General features: G+C 36.3%; 2 protein-coding genes and 1 long non-coding RNA gene across 7 annotated transcripts; 1 reads left to right on the top strand and 2 right to left on the bottom strand.

The window, feature by feature from the left end:
- Window positions 1–1,181: 1,181 nt before the first annotated feature.
- Window positions 1,182–17,889, bottom strand: LOC126608438 (kinesin-like protein KIN-14E). Of its 5 annotated transcripts, XR_007617873.1 has the most exons (25): window positions 17,610–17,889; window positions 17,116–17,373; window positions 16,732–16,804; window positions 16,388–16,519; window positions 16,065–16,306; window positions 15,603–15,930; window positions 14,912–15,011; window positions 14,647–14,828; window positions 14,264–14,379; window positions 14,037–14,139; window positions 13,679–13,831; window positions 13,441–13,587; window positions 13,131–13,331; window positions 12,886–13,050; window positions 12,710–12,814; window positions 12,317–12,457; window positions 12,001–12,195; window positions 11,758–11,884; window positions 11,454–11,656; window positions 11,159–11,341; window positions 10,743–10,838; window positions 10,355–10,552; window positions 9,954–10,225; window positions 9,546–9,838; window positions 1,182–1,367 (listed from the first exon to the last, which is right to left on the bottom strand). XR_007617873.1 is itself a non-coding variant. In XM_050276322.1 (24 exons), the coding sequence occupies exons 2-24, from the start codon at window positions 17,280–17,282 to the stop codon at window positions 1,471–1,473; spliced, it is 3,819 nt and encodes a 1,272-aa protein (XP_050132279.1). In that variant the 5' UTR covers window positions 17,283–17,373; window positions 17,610–17,889; the 3' UTR covers window positions 1,182–1,470. The 5 variants fall into 5 exon arrangements, 4 of the variants coding, with proteins under 4 accessions (XP_050132279.1, XP_050132270.1, XP_050132288.1 ...); XM_050276322.1 differs by lacking the exon at window positions 9,546–9,838 and having other exon boundaries at window positions 1,182–1,660; XM_050276313.1 differs by lacking the exon at window positions 1,182–1,367 and having other exon boundaries at window positions 9,383–9,838.
- LOC126608473 (2-oxoglutarate-dependent dioxygenase DAO-like) lies at window positions 3,063–5,285 on the bottom strand. Its single transcript, XM_050276373.1, has 3 exons — window positions 4,578–5,285; window positions 3,654–3,972; window positions 3,063–3,556 (listed from the first exon to the last, which is right to left on the bottom strand). The coding sequence occupies exons 1-3, from the start codon at window positions 4,928–4,930 to the stop codon at window positions 3,305–3,307; spliced, it is 924 nt and encodes a 307-aa protein (XP_050132330.1). The 5' UTR covers window positions 4,931–5,285; the 3' UTR covers window positions 3,063–3,304.
- LOC126608510 (uncharacterized) lies at window positions 5,797–8,128 on the top strand. Its single transcript, XR_007617892.1, has 2 exons — window positions 5,797–6,363; window positions 6,537–8,128. It is a non-coding gene; the product is annotated as an uncharacterized LOC126608510 (long non-coding RNA).
- Window positions 17,890–19,486: the final 1,597 nt, after the last annotated feature.

Below are 19,486 nucleotides of genomic sequence, written 5' to 3'. Positions count from 1 at the left end.
CGTTAAAGTTCCCTTAATTTAAAGAGTTGAGAAAATTGGAATATACATTTATTTTGAAGTGCATATATAGCTAAAGGGGATTAAAATCATTATCCTTTTCGAATATTTATGGGTTAAGTGAGATGCTATGAACGTCAATAATGCTAGGAATATCAAATTTTGTGATAAGCCTAATATTTGGATGTTCACAGAAACTCCTCTGAAAATATCTATTTAGCAAATTAGATAAAAAGGTTTAGTAGAATGTATGATGAGAAAATAGCAGAAAAATTATAAAAATATCCACTAAGCTTGATAAAAGATATATTTTATACTTAAGTTCGATAAGAATTCAATTGAAGTTTTTTTTTTCTGGTACACACTCGGAGAGGAGGATTTGAACTTAAAACCTCACGTACAAGATAAAATTCTACAAATGCTTTGATCTTTCTGGGTTTAACATAGGCTAAGGGCAGGATGATATATGCTACCTAAGCTTGCCATATACATATCAGCAAATTAGCAAGGGGTGCGTAGGTAGGAGTGCAGGGGCTCCATCAGCTTTCAATTTTCTGGAGAGTTTGAACTTGCTAACTCTGTAGACCCATTTGGCAAGTGTTTTTAAACACCTGAAAGCAGTTTTAGATAAAATATTTTTGGAACCAAATCTTAGTAAAAATGAAATTTAATTTTGGAAAAGCACTTGAAGTGTTGTTCATGCTAAAAGTACATGTTGCTTTTACAACACAAAAACATTTTATCTAAAAGAGCCTTCGGTCATTTAAAAGCACTTGTCAAATGAGCTCTATAACATTGTACACAAAAGGGACGTAGAGACGAGGCTGATCCTAATCCACGAGTTCTGGCGGAGCTTCCATCGCCTCCTCCTTTGGCCATAAGAAAAATGGACAGCCTCCCATTGCTCCATGCCTTGGTATAAAACTATCAACGACACGGTGTTATTAAATAGCATTATTATTGTAGAAAATAGTCACGTAATACCTGAGCAAAGTCTCCAAGATTGACGAAGGGGAGTGCCAGGGCAAAGGATGAACAGGCACAAGGGCACCAGATTTGTTCATCACTCCTGCAACTGTCTTTTTTTTTCTTTTCTTTTTTCATTTCACTTTGTGTTGGCTGGGATAAAATCTGAGTGGCTGTATTTTCTTTGAAGCAAAAATATGGAGAAAACAAACATGAAAGACGACGGCGAAATTTCGAACTCCATATACAAATAAAACCAAGAGTATGTCATATATACACACCATCCACACTGTACAACTTATATCCTCCTAACCCGGTTACAACCTTTTTTCACCACAACACAATGAGAAAACGAGAGTATCAACTAGAACACAGAACCAAATCGTATGCTCGCTCGATGTGGTCTACCGTGCCGAAACCCTAAAGCTTACATTCCAAAATTCTGCCTAAACTTGTAATGCTAGTATTTCCAACTACAAGTTTCGCCAATCTAGTTTCTGCGAAAGTTTACATGGAATGGCGGCCATCTCTATCTTTCCCCGGTCGCTCATCCTGAATTTCTTCCAAATCTTCGTCGTCTTCTCTCTTGCCTGCTTGTTCTTTCCAATATGCAACCAACTTCTTCAGCCGCATGATTTCTTTTGAAGAAACGTTTTTGCTTGGATCATTCACGATTGATCGAACTCTTGATGCATACCTGAATTTAGCATAAAGGTGTGAAAAATTAGTAGTCGTTACCTTTTGGGAGAAACATTAAGGGTTAAATTATTTGAAATTAGACAAAGTAAATAATAAAGAGAAGTGTGACATACATTAGAGAATTGTACGTCTCGTCCACATTTGATTCAGCAGGAGAAACGTTTACAAGCATAAGCGTCTTGTTGGTAATTTACTCTTTTGCAAGGTTTTTTTAAAATTTTAATATTTTACAAGGACTAATGTTCAAAACCTCCATTATTATTTCAAGTTAGACTTGTGGATAATTTACTCAAAACTACCTAAATTATGGATCACACCCAATCTCAATTGCAATGTCATATCTCAATTTTTAAATTTGTGACAATGTCAAACTTCTGTTAATTAGTCTGTTAAATTGACTATTAATTGATAGTGCAATTCATATTTTTCTAAAATAAAAAAATAAATTAAAAAAAAAAGTAACTTCTATACCAAAACAAGTTAAATCAAGAGGAGTGGGCCCACCCCAGCCAAACCACCCATCCTCACCCTTCTTCCCCTCTATCCGCCCCCCTTTCCTTCCTTCACCACTGAAACCACAACACCGCGCCTCCTCCGACACCCCTCCTCCGCCATCGTCCACAAACTACAAGGCCTAGGCTTCACCAACCTTGTCCTCTGCAACCACGCCCTCACCCGCCAAGAAAACGTCGAGTCCTTCTCCGCCGCCGAGAAACCCCAATTCTTGATCCCCGCCGCCGCCGCGGCATTCACGCCAACACCACGTACCCGACATATTTCATCGCCGTCAATCTCCAGAACCAGATCAACGTCATGGCTGCTTCTTTGTTGAAGGAGGAGCCTGCTTCTTTGTTGAACACTGCCAGGTTGCTGCTTTGTGGTTTTGAGTGGCCAATCTCAAATTCCTAATTTTTTTAGTAAAGGAAGAGAGAAATCGGAGATCTAGTAATAGAAGTGGGCGATGGGGGTGGGCGGTGAGCGGTGGCTGGTGCGGAGAAAATGAGCCATAAGCCAATACCTTTAATTTGTCATGTACCAGATGAAGTGAAGAAGATGATGGTACAGACAGAGACAATGAATCTCTACCAACTGCATGTTTAATTGAATTTTCTGATTTTTTTTAATTTTTAAATAGTTAAATTTTTTTAATTTATTAATACTTAATTAATGTTTTAATCTAATTGGCTGAGAAGTGAGTCTCGAGCTTACCACATAACTATTTAACAGAAAAGCTAACAGAGACTTTAGTATTGTCACGAATTGGTAGGATGATGTATGACATTACAATTTTAAAATATGAGATTGTGGTTCAATATATAATTAAAGTAATTTTGTGTAATTTAAAATTTTGGTACAATTTATAATTAAGGTAGTTTAGTGTAATTTACTCAAAAATAAACATTAAAGATAAATATGAAAATAGAAGAAAATAAACATAAATTTGATAATATCACATTATCACATACCCATTTTGATCATTTTATACTTTCACAGCCGTATTACATAAAAGTTTATCAAACACTGTTTTGTTGCTATAAGCCATTTTACAATTAAAATTTACCAAACACTTTATTACTTTACTTTATAATTATTTATTCTCACAACGGTTTATTTAAAAAACACAAGAATACCAAACTACTCTTTACGAGAGGTTGCGTACGAGTGGAAGGGCTTCACCAGCATGCAGGTTTGCGGAGAGTCTTAGCTTTCTGTAATCTTCATAAGTAAAGGGAACGTAAAGTCGAGGGTGCTCGGAATCCACCAATTCTGGAGGAGCTTCCACTCCCGCTTCCTCATCCGGTCCACGTTGGAATGAAGAGATCGAAACTCGAATTCTTGCCTCCCGGAATTGTACTCTGTGCTTCACATTGCACAACCTTCCATTGCTCCATGCCTTGACATAAAATATTAACAACATAAGGAAATATGCACAAATGAAACATGTTACAAACTTGGAGAATTTGAGGGACGCTAAACAGACAATATATTACATGAGCGACATCCCCGAGATTAACAACGAGAGTGCCTGGGCAAGGATCAACGGCTACAAAGGCGCCGGATTTGTCCATTACTTCCAAGCCACCGACAATTTCATCGTCCTGAAGAATGGTTAGAAATCCTGAGTCTGTATGTGATCGTAAGCCAAGGGATCCAACTGATTCAGAAGTGAAGGTGTACTTGTTTATCCTAAACTGGCAGGGCCACCCCTTGAGATAATCACTATCAGCCAACCCTAGACTCTCTGCCAACTTCTGCCCTATGTCCACAATCTGCTCGCACACTGCTTGAGCATACTTCTCTATCACCTCTCTGTTGGTTTAGTGACGAAAACAACTTTAAGACGAGTTTTTCTACTATGCATCAACGTATGCTCAAATTAACAACTAGATTTTAATGTTCTAGATGAAACCATTGTATATAACATTTTGCTAAAGCACAATTTAACATATGTGCAGAAACTTTTGTTTTTGTGTTTTTAAGTATTGATAAATCACAATTGACATGTTTGTGGATACTTTTGTTTTTATATTTTAAGTCAATTCAGTATTTGTTGTTATTTGCAGGTAGGTAACGAGGAATTGTTCCTTGCAATTAAGGAGCCAAGTGGCTTTTTAACATATACAAGTATCGAAAAATCTATTAAGGTTGTAATTTATTTTCTTCTTCATTCAATAAATAGTCGTCAATAGAGTTTAGAGCTTCGAGTTTAGGGTTGACATGTTGACCGAATAATATATATCATTATTTACTAATCTAGAGATTAAGGTTCTACCAATCTTCTCATTCAACGATCATCGTTTGAGATTTGACCTCAGCAGAGACTGAGCAGCACTAGACACATAGGTTGTGTTTTCTTGTTTTCTCTTAGCTAAAATTTAAGCAATAGTAAAATTATCAGACGATCAAAAGCTAACCTCTGGTACGAAGAAGCATTTAACTGAGAGCAAAAGCTGTCCAGAGCCTGACGCGATCCCAAGTCGTGGAACCCTAAAGATTCATAGATAGGGTTGACTTTGCTGGGAGCCAGGTATCCACTGCCAGCTATCACTTCCTTGTTCTGCTTCTTGATCTCCATGGGCAGGTCCAGCAAAGATCTGACCACTGATATCATCTCCGACATCAGAGCTGGTGGGATCATGTGGTTCACAAGCCTGAAGCATCCCCATGTCTCTGATGCTTCCCTCAGCTTCCTGTACTCTTCTGCTTCTGGAAATTTTTTCAGGTCAATGGCTGGGATTGTCCTGCAGTCTTCCTCTCCACCTCCCATTTCTGAATATTGGGTTTGTTTCTTATTTCTCCTGGTTTTTTTTATACAAACAGCAAGAAAGAATCAAACTCGAGACTTCAAATACTTTTAACTAACCGAGCTACGTAGACTTTCAAATTCTATTTTTTATTTGGACATTTGGATTGGATTTGTTCATTTGCGATTGAATGACTGCACCATACGCATTTGTTTTTTGACTAATTAAGGTAAGTTTAATTAAGGGGTCGGCAAGAAGATAAAGATTAGCACGCCACCCATTTTAATGCACGTCAGCATCAATTTTTTTGCCATAAAATCATCATCAGCATGCATTTTCAATTGTTAATGTTTCTTTTCAATCGTCAGCATCATTTACTTAATAACTTTTTTAGGATGGCAAAAAAAATTGCAAAAACCAATAACGATAGACGTTAACCTACCCCCCCCCCTCCTCTCTTTTCCCCTCCAACCCTTGCAAAATGGGGAGTCTTGTTGGCTTGGGGTTGCTAAAGACATTCACCATGTAACGTATATATGGGCAGAGATGATATTCTATATTTTCGATTGCATCTATAACTGTTAGATGGTGAATATATTATTTACAATAACTAGTACCTTAATTTGAAGGGCAGAGAAAATTGGAATATACATCGACTTTGAAGTGCATATATAGCTATAGGGGATTCAAATCACTATCCTTTTTGAATAATTCTGGGTTAAGTGAGATGCTTTGAACGTCAATAATGCTAGGCATATCAAATTTTGTGATAAGCCTAATATTTGGATGTTCCCAGAAACTCCTCTGAAAATATCTATTTAGCAAATTAGATAAAAAGGTTTAGTAGAATGTATGATGAGAAAATAGCAGAAAAATTATAAAAATTCAATCTATTCTAAAACTCAAAATCAACTGTGTTACTGTTCATAAGCACAGTGTGCTTCCTATTTTGCCCTCAGTTAGTTTGTATTATTTGAAGTCTGCCACTGACCAAAGCATCTCTCGACAGCTGGAATCGCACTCACCTCTTCTTCCTGCTTTGGGTGGTTCATTCTTTCCATTGGATTATGTTTGGGTGAGTTCTTCGTTCATAGTTGCGCTCCTCCCGACTTCGATTCCCTGTTCGAACACAAACCCAAACCTTTTCATCTCCTTCCCCAAATCAACACGATCATCCATTAATTTTAATTCGCGCCCAAGTCCTTAGAACGCTCGAACCCAGTTTGGGTTCGATATTCCCGCCGACTTTCAAAGGTTTTCCGGTGGCGGCTGGCCCTGCAACCAAAACTATTTGACTCAGACAGTCCCAACAACAACATGTGAGCTTTGCATGCTCGAATCTACCCGTCGATCAAAGATTTCCATAAGTCCACCTTGCGGTGGGTTTTTTCGACGAGGATCGGAATCTTTTTCGGCCAATTTCAGGCCTTTGAGACCTTTTTTGGGTCCAGCCAAGGTAATACTTTTACTCTACACCTTCGAAAGTTACCCCAATTGTATTCTCTCTTTTTCTACACTTTTGCAAGGTAACAATTACTAATTTAGTTTTTCAAGAACAAAAATTGCTGCTTTTATGTTTTTGATTAATTTATTTGCTTTGAAGTTTGAGAATTTGGAACTGGTATGCAGGATGATCATGAATGAATGGTACTCTTCTGCAATGGCGGGATTTGTTATCTGTGGGGCAACTGATTGGTTAAGTTATTTCGAAGCGTTTTTCATAGAAATTGATTTATGCTGGACATAGTTGCATGATTCATAATGATTAGGCTTGAAACAGATTCTGTAAATCAATTTTGGTGGAGGAGTTGTTCCGTAGCCTGAGGAAGAACATAGCAATGTTTTTGAAACAAGGTCTGGCCGAAATTTTTCTATAAAATTTCACAATTTTTGAGTTTTAAGCCATTCAAATTGGTTTGTTAAGTAGGAATAAAAATACCAATTAATTAAAGATTAGTAATTTTCTCAAGAACTAATTACTAACCAAATTCACATCTGCCTGTATTAATCTATTAAGTAGGTTATCTATTGATTTTTTTTTTTTAGTGATTTTGTGTACAGAGTGCTGTGTTGGAACCAACAATGTTGTATAGTCTAATTATTGTCCCTTAATATGATTGAATTTTAATTAGTTGTATGTATATCCAGAACTAATGAAAGTATTCAAAACTCTGAATTTGTAGCTCTCAAAGTCCTCAGACCCAAATTCCTCAACTTTTCCTCAAACCCACAACTTTGGCTTTGACCGTTCTTTCTCCTCCTTGGGTTCTATTTTCGTCTCTGATCCCTCGAGTAAGCAGTCATTGCGGCCAGTTTTCATGGTCGGCTTGGATCTTTTAAGTTTGATTGATAAGGATTAGTGAAATAGTTTACACTAAACATGATTTGATTATATCTTTCCTCTTAAGTTTATTATGCAGCTCCTTTTATAGGCAATGCTTCCCCTTAGTTCTGTTTATTGGGTTCCTTTTGAATATCTTTTATGATGTCCAGCTTTCTCACTGTACATTTGGTACCTGAGTATTGGATGTTAGCTTAGAGATTTTGAAATACCAATGTTTTTTAGTTATCGTATTATTTTGACCGTATTATTTGCTTTTTATGACCTAAAAAAACAGTAATGAATGATAAGATGGGTTTTGATTTATATATGCAAAGTGTCCGTAACTGCTGCTTATGATAATTTTGTTGGGGATCCTATTACTATGCACTAGCTTGGCGCCAATGAGTTTTTTTATTTGATTTGAGAGAAATTGAGGAATGAGAAATTGTTTTTTGCTTATGCTTTTTTTAGGTGCGTACTAAATTGAATGGCTAATACAAAATGTGAACCAATCTTACTTTTTAATTTTTGTGTGCCTGCAAATCATATGCAATTTAGATTCATTCAATTCTTAAGTGATCGAGTTCTATTTTTAATTTTTTTTGTATTTTTTTTCAATTCATCGTTATCGTACAAGACAAAGGAGACATCATTAACGACGCATATGGGTGTCTTTAGTGGAACAAATCTTACCTTTTGAGCTTTGTACAGTTTTAAACGTTAAAGTCTCCCTGGGAATAGGACCATAGCTTTTGAAGAACAATCCATGAGGATGACATACTAACATCCTCCATTTTTGGCATGTAATATATGATTGTAAATAGTACTCTCTAGCTATGGTGTACTACCATCCCAATTTTTGTCATGTAATATATGAATGTAAATAGTACTTTGGTTATGGCTATGGCGTACTCTCTGGCACATATTTTCTCACGTATATATGCCCTACTTTTTACACGTTTAAGACAATTTTGAGACCCGCAGCATCGCGCGGGCTTCACTGCTTGTATCAACTAAGCTTGATAAAAGTTATATTTTATAATTAAGTTCGATAAGAATTCAATTGAAATTTTATTTTTCTTGTACAAACTCTGAGAGGATGATTCGAACTTAAAACCTCACGTACAAGATAAATACTAGCATACCACAAATGCTTTGATCTTGTTTTCTGGGTTTAACATAGGCTAAAGGCAGGATGATAAATGCTACCTAAGCTTGCCATATACATATCAGCAAATTAGCAAGGGGTGCGTAGGTAGGAGTGCAAGGGCTCCATCAGCTTTCAATTTTCTGGAGAGTTTGAACTTGCTAACTCTATAGGATCGTTTGGCAAGTGTTTTTAAACATCTAAAAGCAATTTTAGATAAAATGTTTTTGGAACACTTCTAAGTGCTTTTAGAACACAAAAATATTTTTTCTAAAAGAGTCGTCAGTCATTTAAAAGCATTTGTCAAACGAGCTCTATAACATTTGTACACAAAAGGGACGTAGAGATGAGGATGATCCTAATCCACGAGTTCTGGCGGAGCTTCCATCGCCTCCTCCTTTGGCCCGAAGAGAAATGGACAGCCTCCCATTGCTCTATGCCTTGGTATAAAATAATCAACAACACGGTGTTATTAAATAGCATTATTATTGTAGAAAATAGTCACGTCGGTCTTTTCCTTTCATCTCGATAGCAAATAATTTCAAGACGGAGGTAGATTCCTTCCCACTTTCCGTGTCTTCCCGTGCTCTTTTATTTTGTGTGATCACGGTTAAGTCACGTCAATATTTTATATTAATTTTTTTATAGAGATAATAAGATAAAAAGAAATAGTAATATAAAATGTTGACATAGCTTAACCGTGACCACACAAACAAGAGGACACGGGAAGTGGGAGGGCAAAGAATCTGCCTCCTTTCAAGACAGTCTTGATATGACATAAATAGAGTATCAACGTAATACCTGAGCAAAGTCTCCATCGACAAAGGGAGTGCCAGGGCAAAAGGATGAACAGGCACAAGGGTACCAGATTTGTTCATCACTCCTGCAACTGTTTTTTTTTTTTTTTTTTTTTTTGGTTTCACTTTGCGTTGGCTGGGATAAAATCTGAGTGACTGTATTTTCTTTGAAGCAAAAATATGGAGAAAACAAGCATGAAACTCCATATACAAATAAAACCAAGAGTATGTCATATATACACACCATCCACACTGTACAGCTTATATCCTCCTAACCCGGTTACAACCTTTTTTCATCACAACACAATGAGAAAACGAGAGTATCAACTAGAACACAGAACCAAATCGTATGCTCGCTCGATGTGGTCTACCTACCCTGCTGAAACCCTAAAGCTTACATTCCAAAATTCTGCCTAAACTTGTAATGCTAGTATTTCCAACTACAAGTTTCGCCAATCTAGTTTCTGCGAAAAGTTACATGGAATGGCGGCCATCTCTATCTTTCACAGGTCGCTCATCCTGAATTTCTTCCAAATCTTCGTCGTCTTCTCTCTTGCCTGCTTGTTCTTTCCAATATGCAACCAACTTCTTCAGCCGCATGATTTCTTTTGAAGAAACGTTTTTGCTTGGATCATTCACGATTGATCGAACTCTTGATGCATACCTGAATTTAGCATAAAGGTGTGAAAAAATAGTAGTCATTACCTTTTGGGAGAAACATTAAGGGTTAAATTATTTGAAATTAGACAAAGTAAATAATAAAGAGAAGTGTGACATACATTAGAGAATTGTACGTCTCGTCCACATTTGATTCAGCAGGAGAAACGTTTACAAACATAAGCGTCTTGGCGTTGCCACCAAGTGAATCACTCATAAGCATCGTTAACTTATGGTTCCTGTACGGTATGTGTTGACCACCGGAAGATAAAGAACTAATAACATCCCCAAGTGCTGAAAGCGATTTGTTGATGCTTTGCGCTTCTTTAAGTTGACTACCTGAAGAGCCCGACTTCTTTATTCTTTCCGAACCAGCAAGATCCACAAAACTTAGCTACACATGATTATGTAAAAGAAAGATATTAATGAAGATAATTTCAAAACAAATATTCAACTAGACCTGAAGTGAATGCAAACCAATGTGCATCACCTTAATTATTTATTTTGAAATATATTAATATACCTTTCCTCTTGCAACAGATTGGGTTTGAAGGTTGGTACTTTCGATGACGACAGAAACTATGAGGTGTGATCTTGAACTTTCATCGTTCATCTGAGTTCCAGCAGTATGCCTTCGTTCAGAACCTCTTTGAATGACACTTTTCAGTTCGTCATGTGATGAAATTGAGAGAACTGTTACATTCTCAACCGAGACCATACCCTAACATTACAAAATCAACCATTGAGCGACCTTAAAGATGTGATACTAATCAACAGATCAGAATATTAAAAAAATTCAATAACATGAATTCAGGATCAAATGTAATTAACCAAAAATACTCTTCACAGTCTAATAAAAAAAAACATGCCTCGTAGAATTACAAAGTATTACAGACATGTAAAGAGATTACCTTTGAATCTTTCTTGATCTCCAATTTCAAACGCTTGCCATTTTTCGGTAAGAGAAGGTCTACAAGTGTATCTTGATACAACTCCAACATGTATGCCTGCGTAAAAAATATTTACTCAATACCATTACCAAGTAGTAACTGAAAAAAAACCATTACCAAAAGCCTAAACAACAATGAATGTAATTCGTATATTTTTTAGGGTGTTAAACTAGATATGATAAGACTTCTTGTCCATCTTGTATTTTTTTTTCCCCATTTTCTTCTATTTATATGGGACGTTTTTATTGTACTTACTGTACAGAAGTTTCATATGTTCATAGGAAACGAAAGCATTTAACAATGTTATCTTGCTCTTGCAAGGGTTTTAAGTGGCGACCACTAAAATTGTTCATTGTACAGAACCAACAAGATGATACCTTTAACGAAAATGAGAATTTGTTGTTCTCTCGCCTCAATATTTTAAACAGCTCTGCAGTAGCTCGTGGAGTAAGTCCAGGATTAGTTTCTGAACCGTATATGGTATATGTCTTTCCGGAACCGGTTTGCCCATATGCAAATATGCACACATTATACCCATCAACTGCAGATTGTACCAAATACTGCATTACATGCACGTAAAAAAATGTTAGAAATGATTTACAAATGCATATTCATAGCAATTAAAAAAATTAGATCTCTTTCGATGAAACCATTTAATACAAAAAAACTTACCCTGGTATCTTCAAAGACATCCTCTTGGGTGGCATTACCATCAAATACACGATCATACATATGTTGTTTCAGTTTGTCATCTTTCCATGGATGTTCAATTGTGAACTCATCTACACTTTTAACTGTATCTCTTTCCTTTTCTGTAATTTCTTTTTCACTCAAAGGTCTTAATCGACAGAAGACTCTAATCTTGCCTTTCATATCTGAAAAGTATATAGAATGGAAAAAACATCACATCAGTGATACTAAAAGGACAGAACAAAAGGTTAACTTAAATATTGTAAAGATTTCAAGGAATGACAACCTTCTATAGTATTAAAATATCGCTTCCTCAAAAGTTGTTCTTCCTTGTAAAGCGCTTCCATCTCAGCTAGCTGAGCTCCTTGCATCCTCAAGATGGCAGCAGTTTGCTCGTTCTTTCTATCAATGTCCTGAAATCAAACATGACTTTGTTGGCAATGTTCACCATTTTTGGAACCTTGTACATAAAATAAATACAACAAACGAAAGAAAACGCTTTATTAAAGAATCTATACAGGACCATTACCTCTTTCATTTCTCTCAGTTCCTCCAATTCCTTTAAGCTACTTTGTAATTCAGCAACCTCAGAGTTTTTGGTGGCAAGAGTTGACTTAAGACCTGCTAATTCTTGGTTAACTCCTTCAAGCTTCTTTTCAAGTTCAAACACTTGAAGCTTTAACGCTCTACGCTCTTGCTCAAATTTTTTCTCAACAGAATCAATCTACATAATGAACACTCACTAAGATATTTGATTCTTCTATTGGGTACCAGAATCAAAGACATTACAATCATTAAAAAAGAAACAACGAACCAACACCAAATTAAGATATCAAGGGAATAACCTCAACAGATTTAGTCTTTTTGAGCCCAGAAAGTCTTTGCTCCAATGATATTTTTTCATCAGATAGTCTCCTTATAGTTTTTTCTTTTGCTAACAACTCCTCACCACGAAGCTTTATTTCGTCTTCGAGCTTCTGCAATGCCTGTGTAAGATATTGTTTTCAAAATCCCTTGTGCCTTGTCATAAACCACTTTTTTTTTTTTTTTTTTGAATCTAGTGTCTCCGGGTCTTTGACCCGACTACTCACTAGGCCACCCGCCTGACCCCACAACATTTGGTAGGCAAGAAACTCTAGCAATTGCTAGGTGGGTACCTTGAGAGCCTTGTCATAAACCACTTGATAGAACCAACTTAACTAAATTGATACCAAAATGTATTTTCATAAAAAACTTACGTGGTTATTTCCACCAACTTGCTGTGTTTTGTTATTTTTCTCTGCCAATTGATTACCCAAGTTTTGCAGCCTTGCTTCCACGCTTTTTTTCTCTAGTAGTGCAGCCTTAATAGATTTGAGAATCCAGTTAGAATATTTAAAGCACATTGGGTGCAAATACAATTAGTCACACTGACCTGAAGTGCCATATCCTTTTCATCACACAATAATCTAAGCCTATCATGATCACATCTAACTTCTGTCAGGTTTTGCTTCTCAGATGCCAAGGATTGCTTCAAACTTTCTAATTCTTCTTGCATGTTTGCTTCTTGTTTTTGCTTTTCACGCAATTCTTCCAGCAACTGAATTAACATAGTTTCATTCAACCACCAGGTAATAGCAGTAATCAACATTTCAGCACATTAAAGTCTTATTTTCTTACTTGATCAGCATTCCTCTGAGACTCTTCAACAGCTTTTGACAAATGCTGTACACGTTTTTCATAAACTTCACCATCAGAGGGCTTAACATTGTTAGAAAGATCTCCGTTTGTTGAACCACTAGCAGCAGGCCGAGCTTTAGAATAGCGCCTCAACATGACATCATTTATGTGTGTTTGAAGAGCAACACAAATTTCTTCACCCTGCATGTAAAGGAGAAATGCATATAAGTCAAATAAACTTTGGTGAAGAGACCTAAAAACCTCAAAAACGATGAATCAAATAACAGATAAGTTAAAGAGGTGCCAAAACCTGCTTTGTTTCAAACTGGAAAATGTGAAGAACACCTGCAACTCTCATCTTAAAGAAAACAGCAGTGTTGCTACTACCAAATTGCATGATGTCTCTTAGCTCAGCTGAATGTAGATATTCCTTTGGAACTGGACGGAAAAAATGAACCTATGGAATGTGATATCATAATGTCAATATAACGTTAAAACGAGGTGCGCACACACATATATTATATTTGTATATGAAGATATAAACTCACCCCTCTTTTGTTAATGCCCAAAATAATTTTCCCTGGAAGAAGTCCAATGGGATCATCAATCTTGCGAACACTGAAGAAGACTGAATTCCCGTAAGGAAGTTGTCTCAGTATTCTCAAAAATTGTTGTCTTGCATCATCTTTTGTCAAATTTTCCTACAATACAACAGCAATGTCTTGTATCATAAGTATTATCTCCTTCAAGTAAAGACGTATGATTGAGGATGCATGCACAAGGAGTCACAGACAACCAAATCAGATAACAAGTTTGTATTTCTTTTTTAAAGTAACTGTATATAAGAACTCGTGCAACAGATTTCCATGCATATCAATTTAAAGTTTTACCACTCTGGTAACTTACCATTGAATGGTAACGAGAAAGAATATCAAACTCCCACTCTCGTTTTGCTCGTGTGATTGCGATTTGTCTGGGTAGGAAGCGTTCCAAAAGCAAATTCCAGTCACTGAAAAATATTAACCTCAAGTCAACATAGAAAGACCAACTATAAACATGACATACTCTAAAACAATAACAGATAACAAAAAGCCAAATAAAATATGGAACAGAAAGGTAGCAAGAACACTGACGTGCATGATTCAGGATTGCGCAGAAATCCGATGTCAACCAAGATTTGCAATGCAGACAGCTGGGCAGCATCATCTCTTCCGACAGGATAATTTCCCAGTATATAATCATGTTGCAACTATAACATAACAACATATAAACAAACTTTGGAGGTTAATCGCAATAGTCTAATACTACCGCAGAAGTTAATCATCAAGATAGAAATCATTATGTTCACGAATTCAACTTGAGCTCTTGAAAGCAACGTTTACCTTGGTGTCATTCAAAGAGCCATGTCAAAACAACAGGTCAACAAACAATGCTCAAATTCTTTTTTAATGAGCATCACAAAGGAAAAACAACAAAGGATAAGAAGCTCAGTAATACTTTTATTGAGATTACGCACCTGAACGTAGGACAACTGCACAAACATTGGATCAGTGACAGCTTCATCCGACTCCCGAAACAGCTTTTTCTTAAATGTCAGCTTGCAATGCAATATTTCTCCTTTACTTCGATCCTTTGCGGCCTTGAGTTCTGCTAATAGATCCCCTATGTACTTGTTGTCATCTAACCCAATATACTCCTCTGTGTGACAAGAAAATGCATATCAGATAATGTTCAGTGAACCCTAACATAGGAAACCACAAGGAAGAAAAATAAAAGAATACCATTTCCAGGATCAGGTGATTTTGAGCCAGTTACAACTTTACGGCATTCAAACAGACTGAAGCTACAAGGAGCTGAGAGTTTAATTACCCCTGCAAGTTCCTGAAAGCCACACGGAAACTTATCAAAAACATAATCAAGAAGACAGATGTATGACAGAACAAGAATAAAGAAACTTTTAACAGTACAAAACTGGGGCATATTATTATTACAATCCTATGAGCACTTAAAGGTGATGGGTCGTAATTGCAAATCACAAATATAAACTAAACAGATTCAGTGGCAAAAGACCTTGTGAGTTAGACAGGTCCACAACACAACTGTGGTTACTCATCATACTGGATAATTCAGAGTCATTATGCCATAGTCAGAAGTAATTACTTAAAAAAAGGTCCAAGTTATTAAGCGATTGATACAAAATTTCTTAATATCAGTACTTCAAACGTGTGTCAAATACACCCAGTATGTTGCTACTGTATCACCCTAAATATTTACTTTACCAGAAAGTTGTTTGCTTAAAATTTGAATTTTGTGATGACCTACCAAAGCAAAGGCTTGCCAGTTGCCACTATGTTTGACTGTAAGGCACATGTAATTCTGCTTTGCATATTCAACTCTTTATTTTTGTGATATTTTGTCCTTTGACTCTTTGGTACCCAAACAGATAGTGCACATTAAAGTTGATAAGCCTACCTCAACAGCATCAGCCACTGTTGTTGCCATATCATATGTGATTTCTTCAAAGGTTTCATCCAAGAAAAACACAATTGTTGTTAGCTTTCGACCAGTTAAAAGCGCTTCAATCTCTTCGCGGCCTGGTATTGTATGTCTAGGACCAGCCTTTACAGAACGCTTTAAAGCATTTAATGTATTAATTGCTAGGACTTGAACCTCAGAGTCAATATTCACACCATGTGCTACATTGTGGACATACTCGGACAAATACCCCCCAATGTCCTTGCTCGGAGGCATAGAGGATGAACACAGATACATTAATTCCCATGCTTTGATCAAATATTGCCTGTTATAACAACACCAATTAAGTCAAGTCATGGAGCATAGAATTGACAATAGTTTTACCACTGCCTTTTACACACCCAAATCTTATCTATCATAGAAACAAAACAATATGACTGAAAAGAAAACGATGCATACTTATCGGGATTATTTCTTGTTTGTTTTGAAATCTGAACAAAAAGCTCATCCCGAAGCTCTGTCCGCTTCAAGGTTTGCTTAAACATCTTTCCAACAAGCTCTACCCGTTCATCTAAGCTTGCTGGAGTAACTCGATCATCAGATGAATCAACTCCCATGTACTTCAAAATGATTTGGAACAGTTTCATTGCCCGGCTTACCAGGTCACTATTGATTTTCAGTAATGACGTAGGTATTGGATCCTGTAAAAGCACATAATTTAGCTCTTCAAGAGTTTTAAAGTTTAATAAATAGAAGTATTATGAAACATAGCATGTAGTTACCTTTTGGTAGCACAGCATATCCTCAAAAGTGAACCTCTCTCGGGGTTGAGGACCAATGGATTTTTTTGTAAAGAATCCACGTTTTCCAGCAGACTGAATCTGTTTCTGCATCAACCTCAAAAATCCTTCTACCTATTTTCAAAAGATAATAAATTATATAAAGAACATAACAACTGTTGATTGCCCTAAAACAATGAGCAATAAAAATTATATGTATTCGAGTAATTTCATTTCTGGAACAAAAAAACAACAAAGGAGAATGACCGCCGAAATGTATGCTTGTACATGTTGTGTAGGTGTGTGTGAGCATATCCCGTTGATTATTAGAGAATATATGCTCCTACCTGAAATCTATCAATCAAGGGTATTGCACCAGCAAGTTCTGCTGGGATGTCCATGGACAAGGTCCTTGGTGTTCTGCAATTAACAAGCGGAGAAAATGCTGACAGTCAGAGGCCATACGACGTCATAACAAGTAAACTCCTAACCGCTGATCAGTTTTGCAAACCAGAATGTTTACGAACCCATCTTTGTGATTGTACCATTATGAATTAGACATCATGACCGATTTCAAATCACAATTTTACAACCAGAGATAATATGTCATGCCTCACTCTAGTTTATGCTACCAAATAAAACAGGCATAATGAATTGGTAAGCGGAACAATGAAGGCATTCAAAGCGCAATTTGAAGACACGGGTTAAGAGGAACATGCGAGTGAACATACTGCGGTGCCAAGCTGGAGCTGTCACTGTCATAATCATCCCCATTTGCAAATGCAACAGCAGCAGAGCTGTGTAAAGGAGTTGTATTCTCATTGCCATTGCTAGAGCTAAAAGAAGACCTACTTGTTCTCACACTTTGCGCCATTGACGGGTGCAGGTCCATTGTCATTTCAGTGCAACCCCCACAGACAGACACACACACACATACTTCCCAGAACCAGCTTCAGTTCCTCAAATCATTCAGGTACGAGGTTATCTTCCTTAAATTCAGAACAACACAAAAACAAATGCAACAAAAAACCAAGTTAAAAACACATTCATACGAAACGTTACACAATCAAAACATAATCTGTTCATCCTAATAATTTCCAGAAACCACCAAAAACCAAAAAATAAACACATAAAGCCGACAACTTCCATGGTAAGGCGGCAGCATCAAGCCACCAACGACCAAACCCAGAAAATAAAAGGCCTCAAAAATCAAAAAAGCACCAACCTTGATGAAATTATTGCCTGCCTGCAATTGGGTCTTTGGATTTTGTCTCTGAGGAGATAACAGATCGAGAGACAGAACGAACAGAGAACAAAAAAAACCCAGAAGAAATCAAATGTAATGTGACATTCATAAATCGATGAAACGGGGTAGAAGAAGGTCTCTTTCTCTCTGACACTGACCTCTGCAAAATTGAACGATCGGAGAGAGGAGAGAGGAGAGAGAGAGAGATCTGAGCTACCAAAAAAACTCAGACGCACCACTGCTTCCAGTGAAGGCAGAGAGAATCACGGGACTATTATAAATGACAAAGGGTATTTACGTAAATTCAAAAACATTTATTTTTTAAAGCTTTTGCTTTATTTTGCCCGTTCGGGTGCGACTTTGTGTGTATTTCAATCCTTCGAGTTTTCAGAGTGCGAAATGACCATTATATCCTCGTGCCTCTACTTATTTGTAATTCGAATTTTTCGTTTATTTTTCCGAGGAGGGTCTTTTTATTGGTACGATATATATAAAATTTGAAAAGGTGTGGAAGGGTATTATTGTAATTTGGCGAATGTCCTTGGGACAGGAGGGAGATGCCCCAAACTTTGGGCCTTCCACCCGCTAAAGCTTGTCCTTGTGGGAAGTTTTTTGTGATGGGCCCATCCCATCTAACTTTATCCTTCCAAGTTTCCTACTTTAGAAGCCAACAATTTCACTTTTGTTTATGGTTTTACTTAAATTTTACAAAAAAGGAGAGAAAAATAACAATAAAATCTTTTATTGAAGCTCAATTAGTACCGACAAATTTGGATATGATTCTAATTTGTAAATGATTTTGATTTTGTTTGCCCATTTTTAATGTCGAAGCAAAATTCACAATCTGACAATATAACGTCACATGTTAATATCTTTAAATTTTCCTTACCGCGAAATTGTTGATTATTTATTGTGGCTTGGCCACCAACTGGTCATCTTCTATAAATATTTCGTTATTATATATATATATATATGATAAGACATTGTTTAATCATAACATTCTCAATTAGGACTACATTAACTTAGTATTTTGTAGTTCTTAAAAGATTCTTCTACCAATTTAAAACTTAGTAATTTGAGACTTTAGTTGTGGTTTTAATAACAATGTCATCAAGTTCAAGTTCAATTAGTACTACATGTTTGGACATGATTTCACTTTTAAATGATCATGATTAAAATTTTGCCTTTTGAGATTGGTTCAAATAGATTCATAGTCTAATATCATAACAAGTTAAGTATATAATAACAAAATATTATTCTAATAAAATTGTTTACAGTCATACGTATTTTTACCGTCTTAAAAATCTACCAATTAAGAAAATGTCATATTTACCCTTTGTCTATGTCAAAAGTATAGGAACACCCCATGTCTTAGAAGGTAAGAAAATTCTCAATTCATGCCATGTCCCATCTAAGTGGGGAGCCAGCATTTCAAACAAGGAAATTGGGTCCCTATTTATTATATTTATACAAATTTTTTTTTTTCCCATATATTTATACAAAAATGGATATACAAAGTATCTTGCTTTGCTATATGGAAATGCCCCTAATGTCAAGAAGCCGGCATTGCCGGCAAACATGCCAAATGTAGAAGAAGAGTTTAATACAACTCAGGAGTGTTGCCACTTGATTGACTTAGCAACACAAATTTGGATATATGAATATATTGCTTAATTAATTAGGTTTACGTTTTTTCATATGACAATTACGTTCTCGTGGTCACCAGGTGACCAAGAAATGCATAGTTACTCAATTTTAGGTTTAGTCTCAGCTCTCAACAACAAATCTAAAGCTGGATGATCGTAAATTTTTAGTCAGCAGACGAAAAATGAAAACGAGACTCTTCTATATAAATG

The sequence above is a fragment of the Malus sylvestris genome, chromosome 2, assembly GCF_916048215.2.
Source record: "Malus sylvestris chromosome 2, drMalSylv7.2, whole genome shotgun sequence".
NCBI classification, from domain to species: domain Eukaryota; kingdom Viridiplantae; phylum Streptophyta; class Magnoliopsida; order Rosales; family Rosaceae; genus Malus; species Malus sylvestris.
This window is presented reverse-complemented; position numbering and strand designations above follow the sequence as displayed.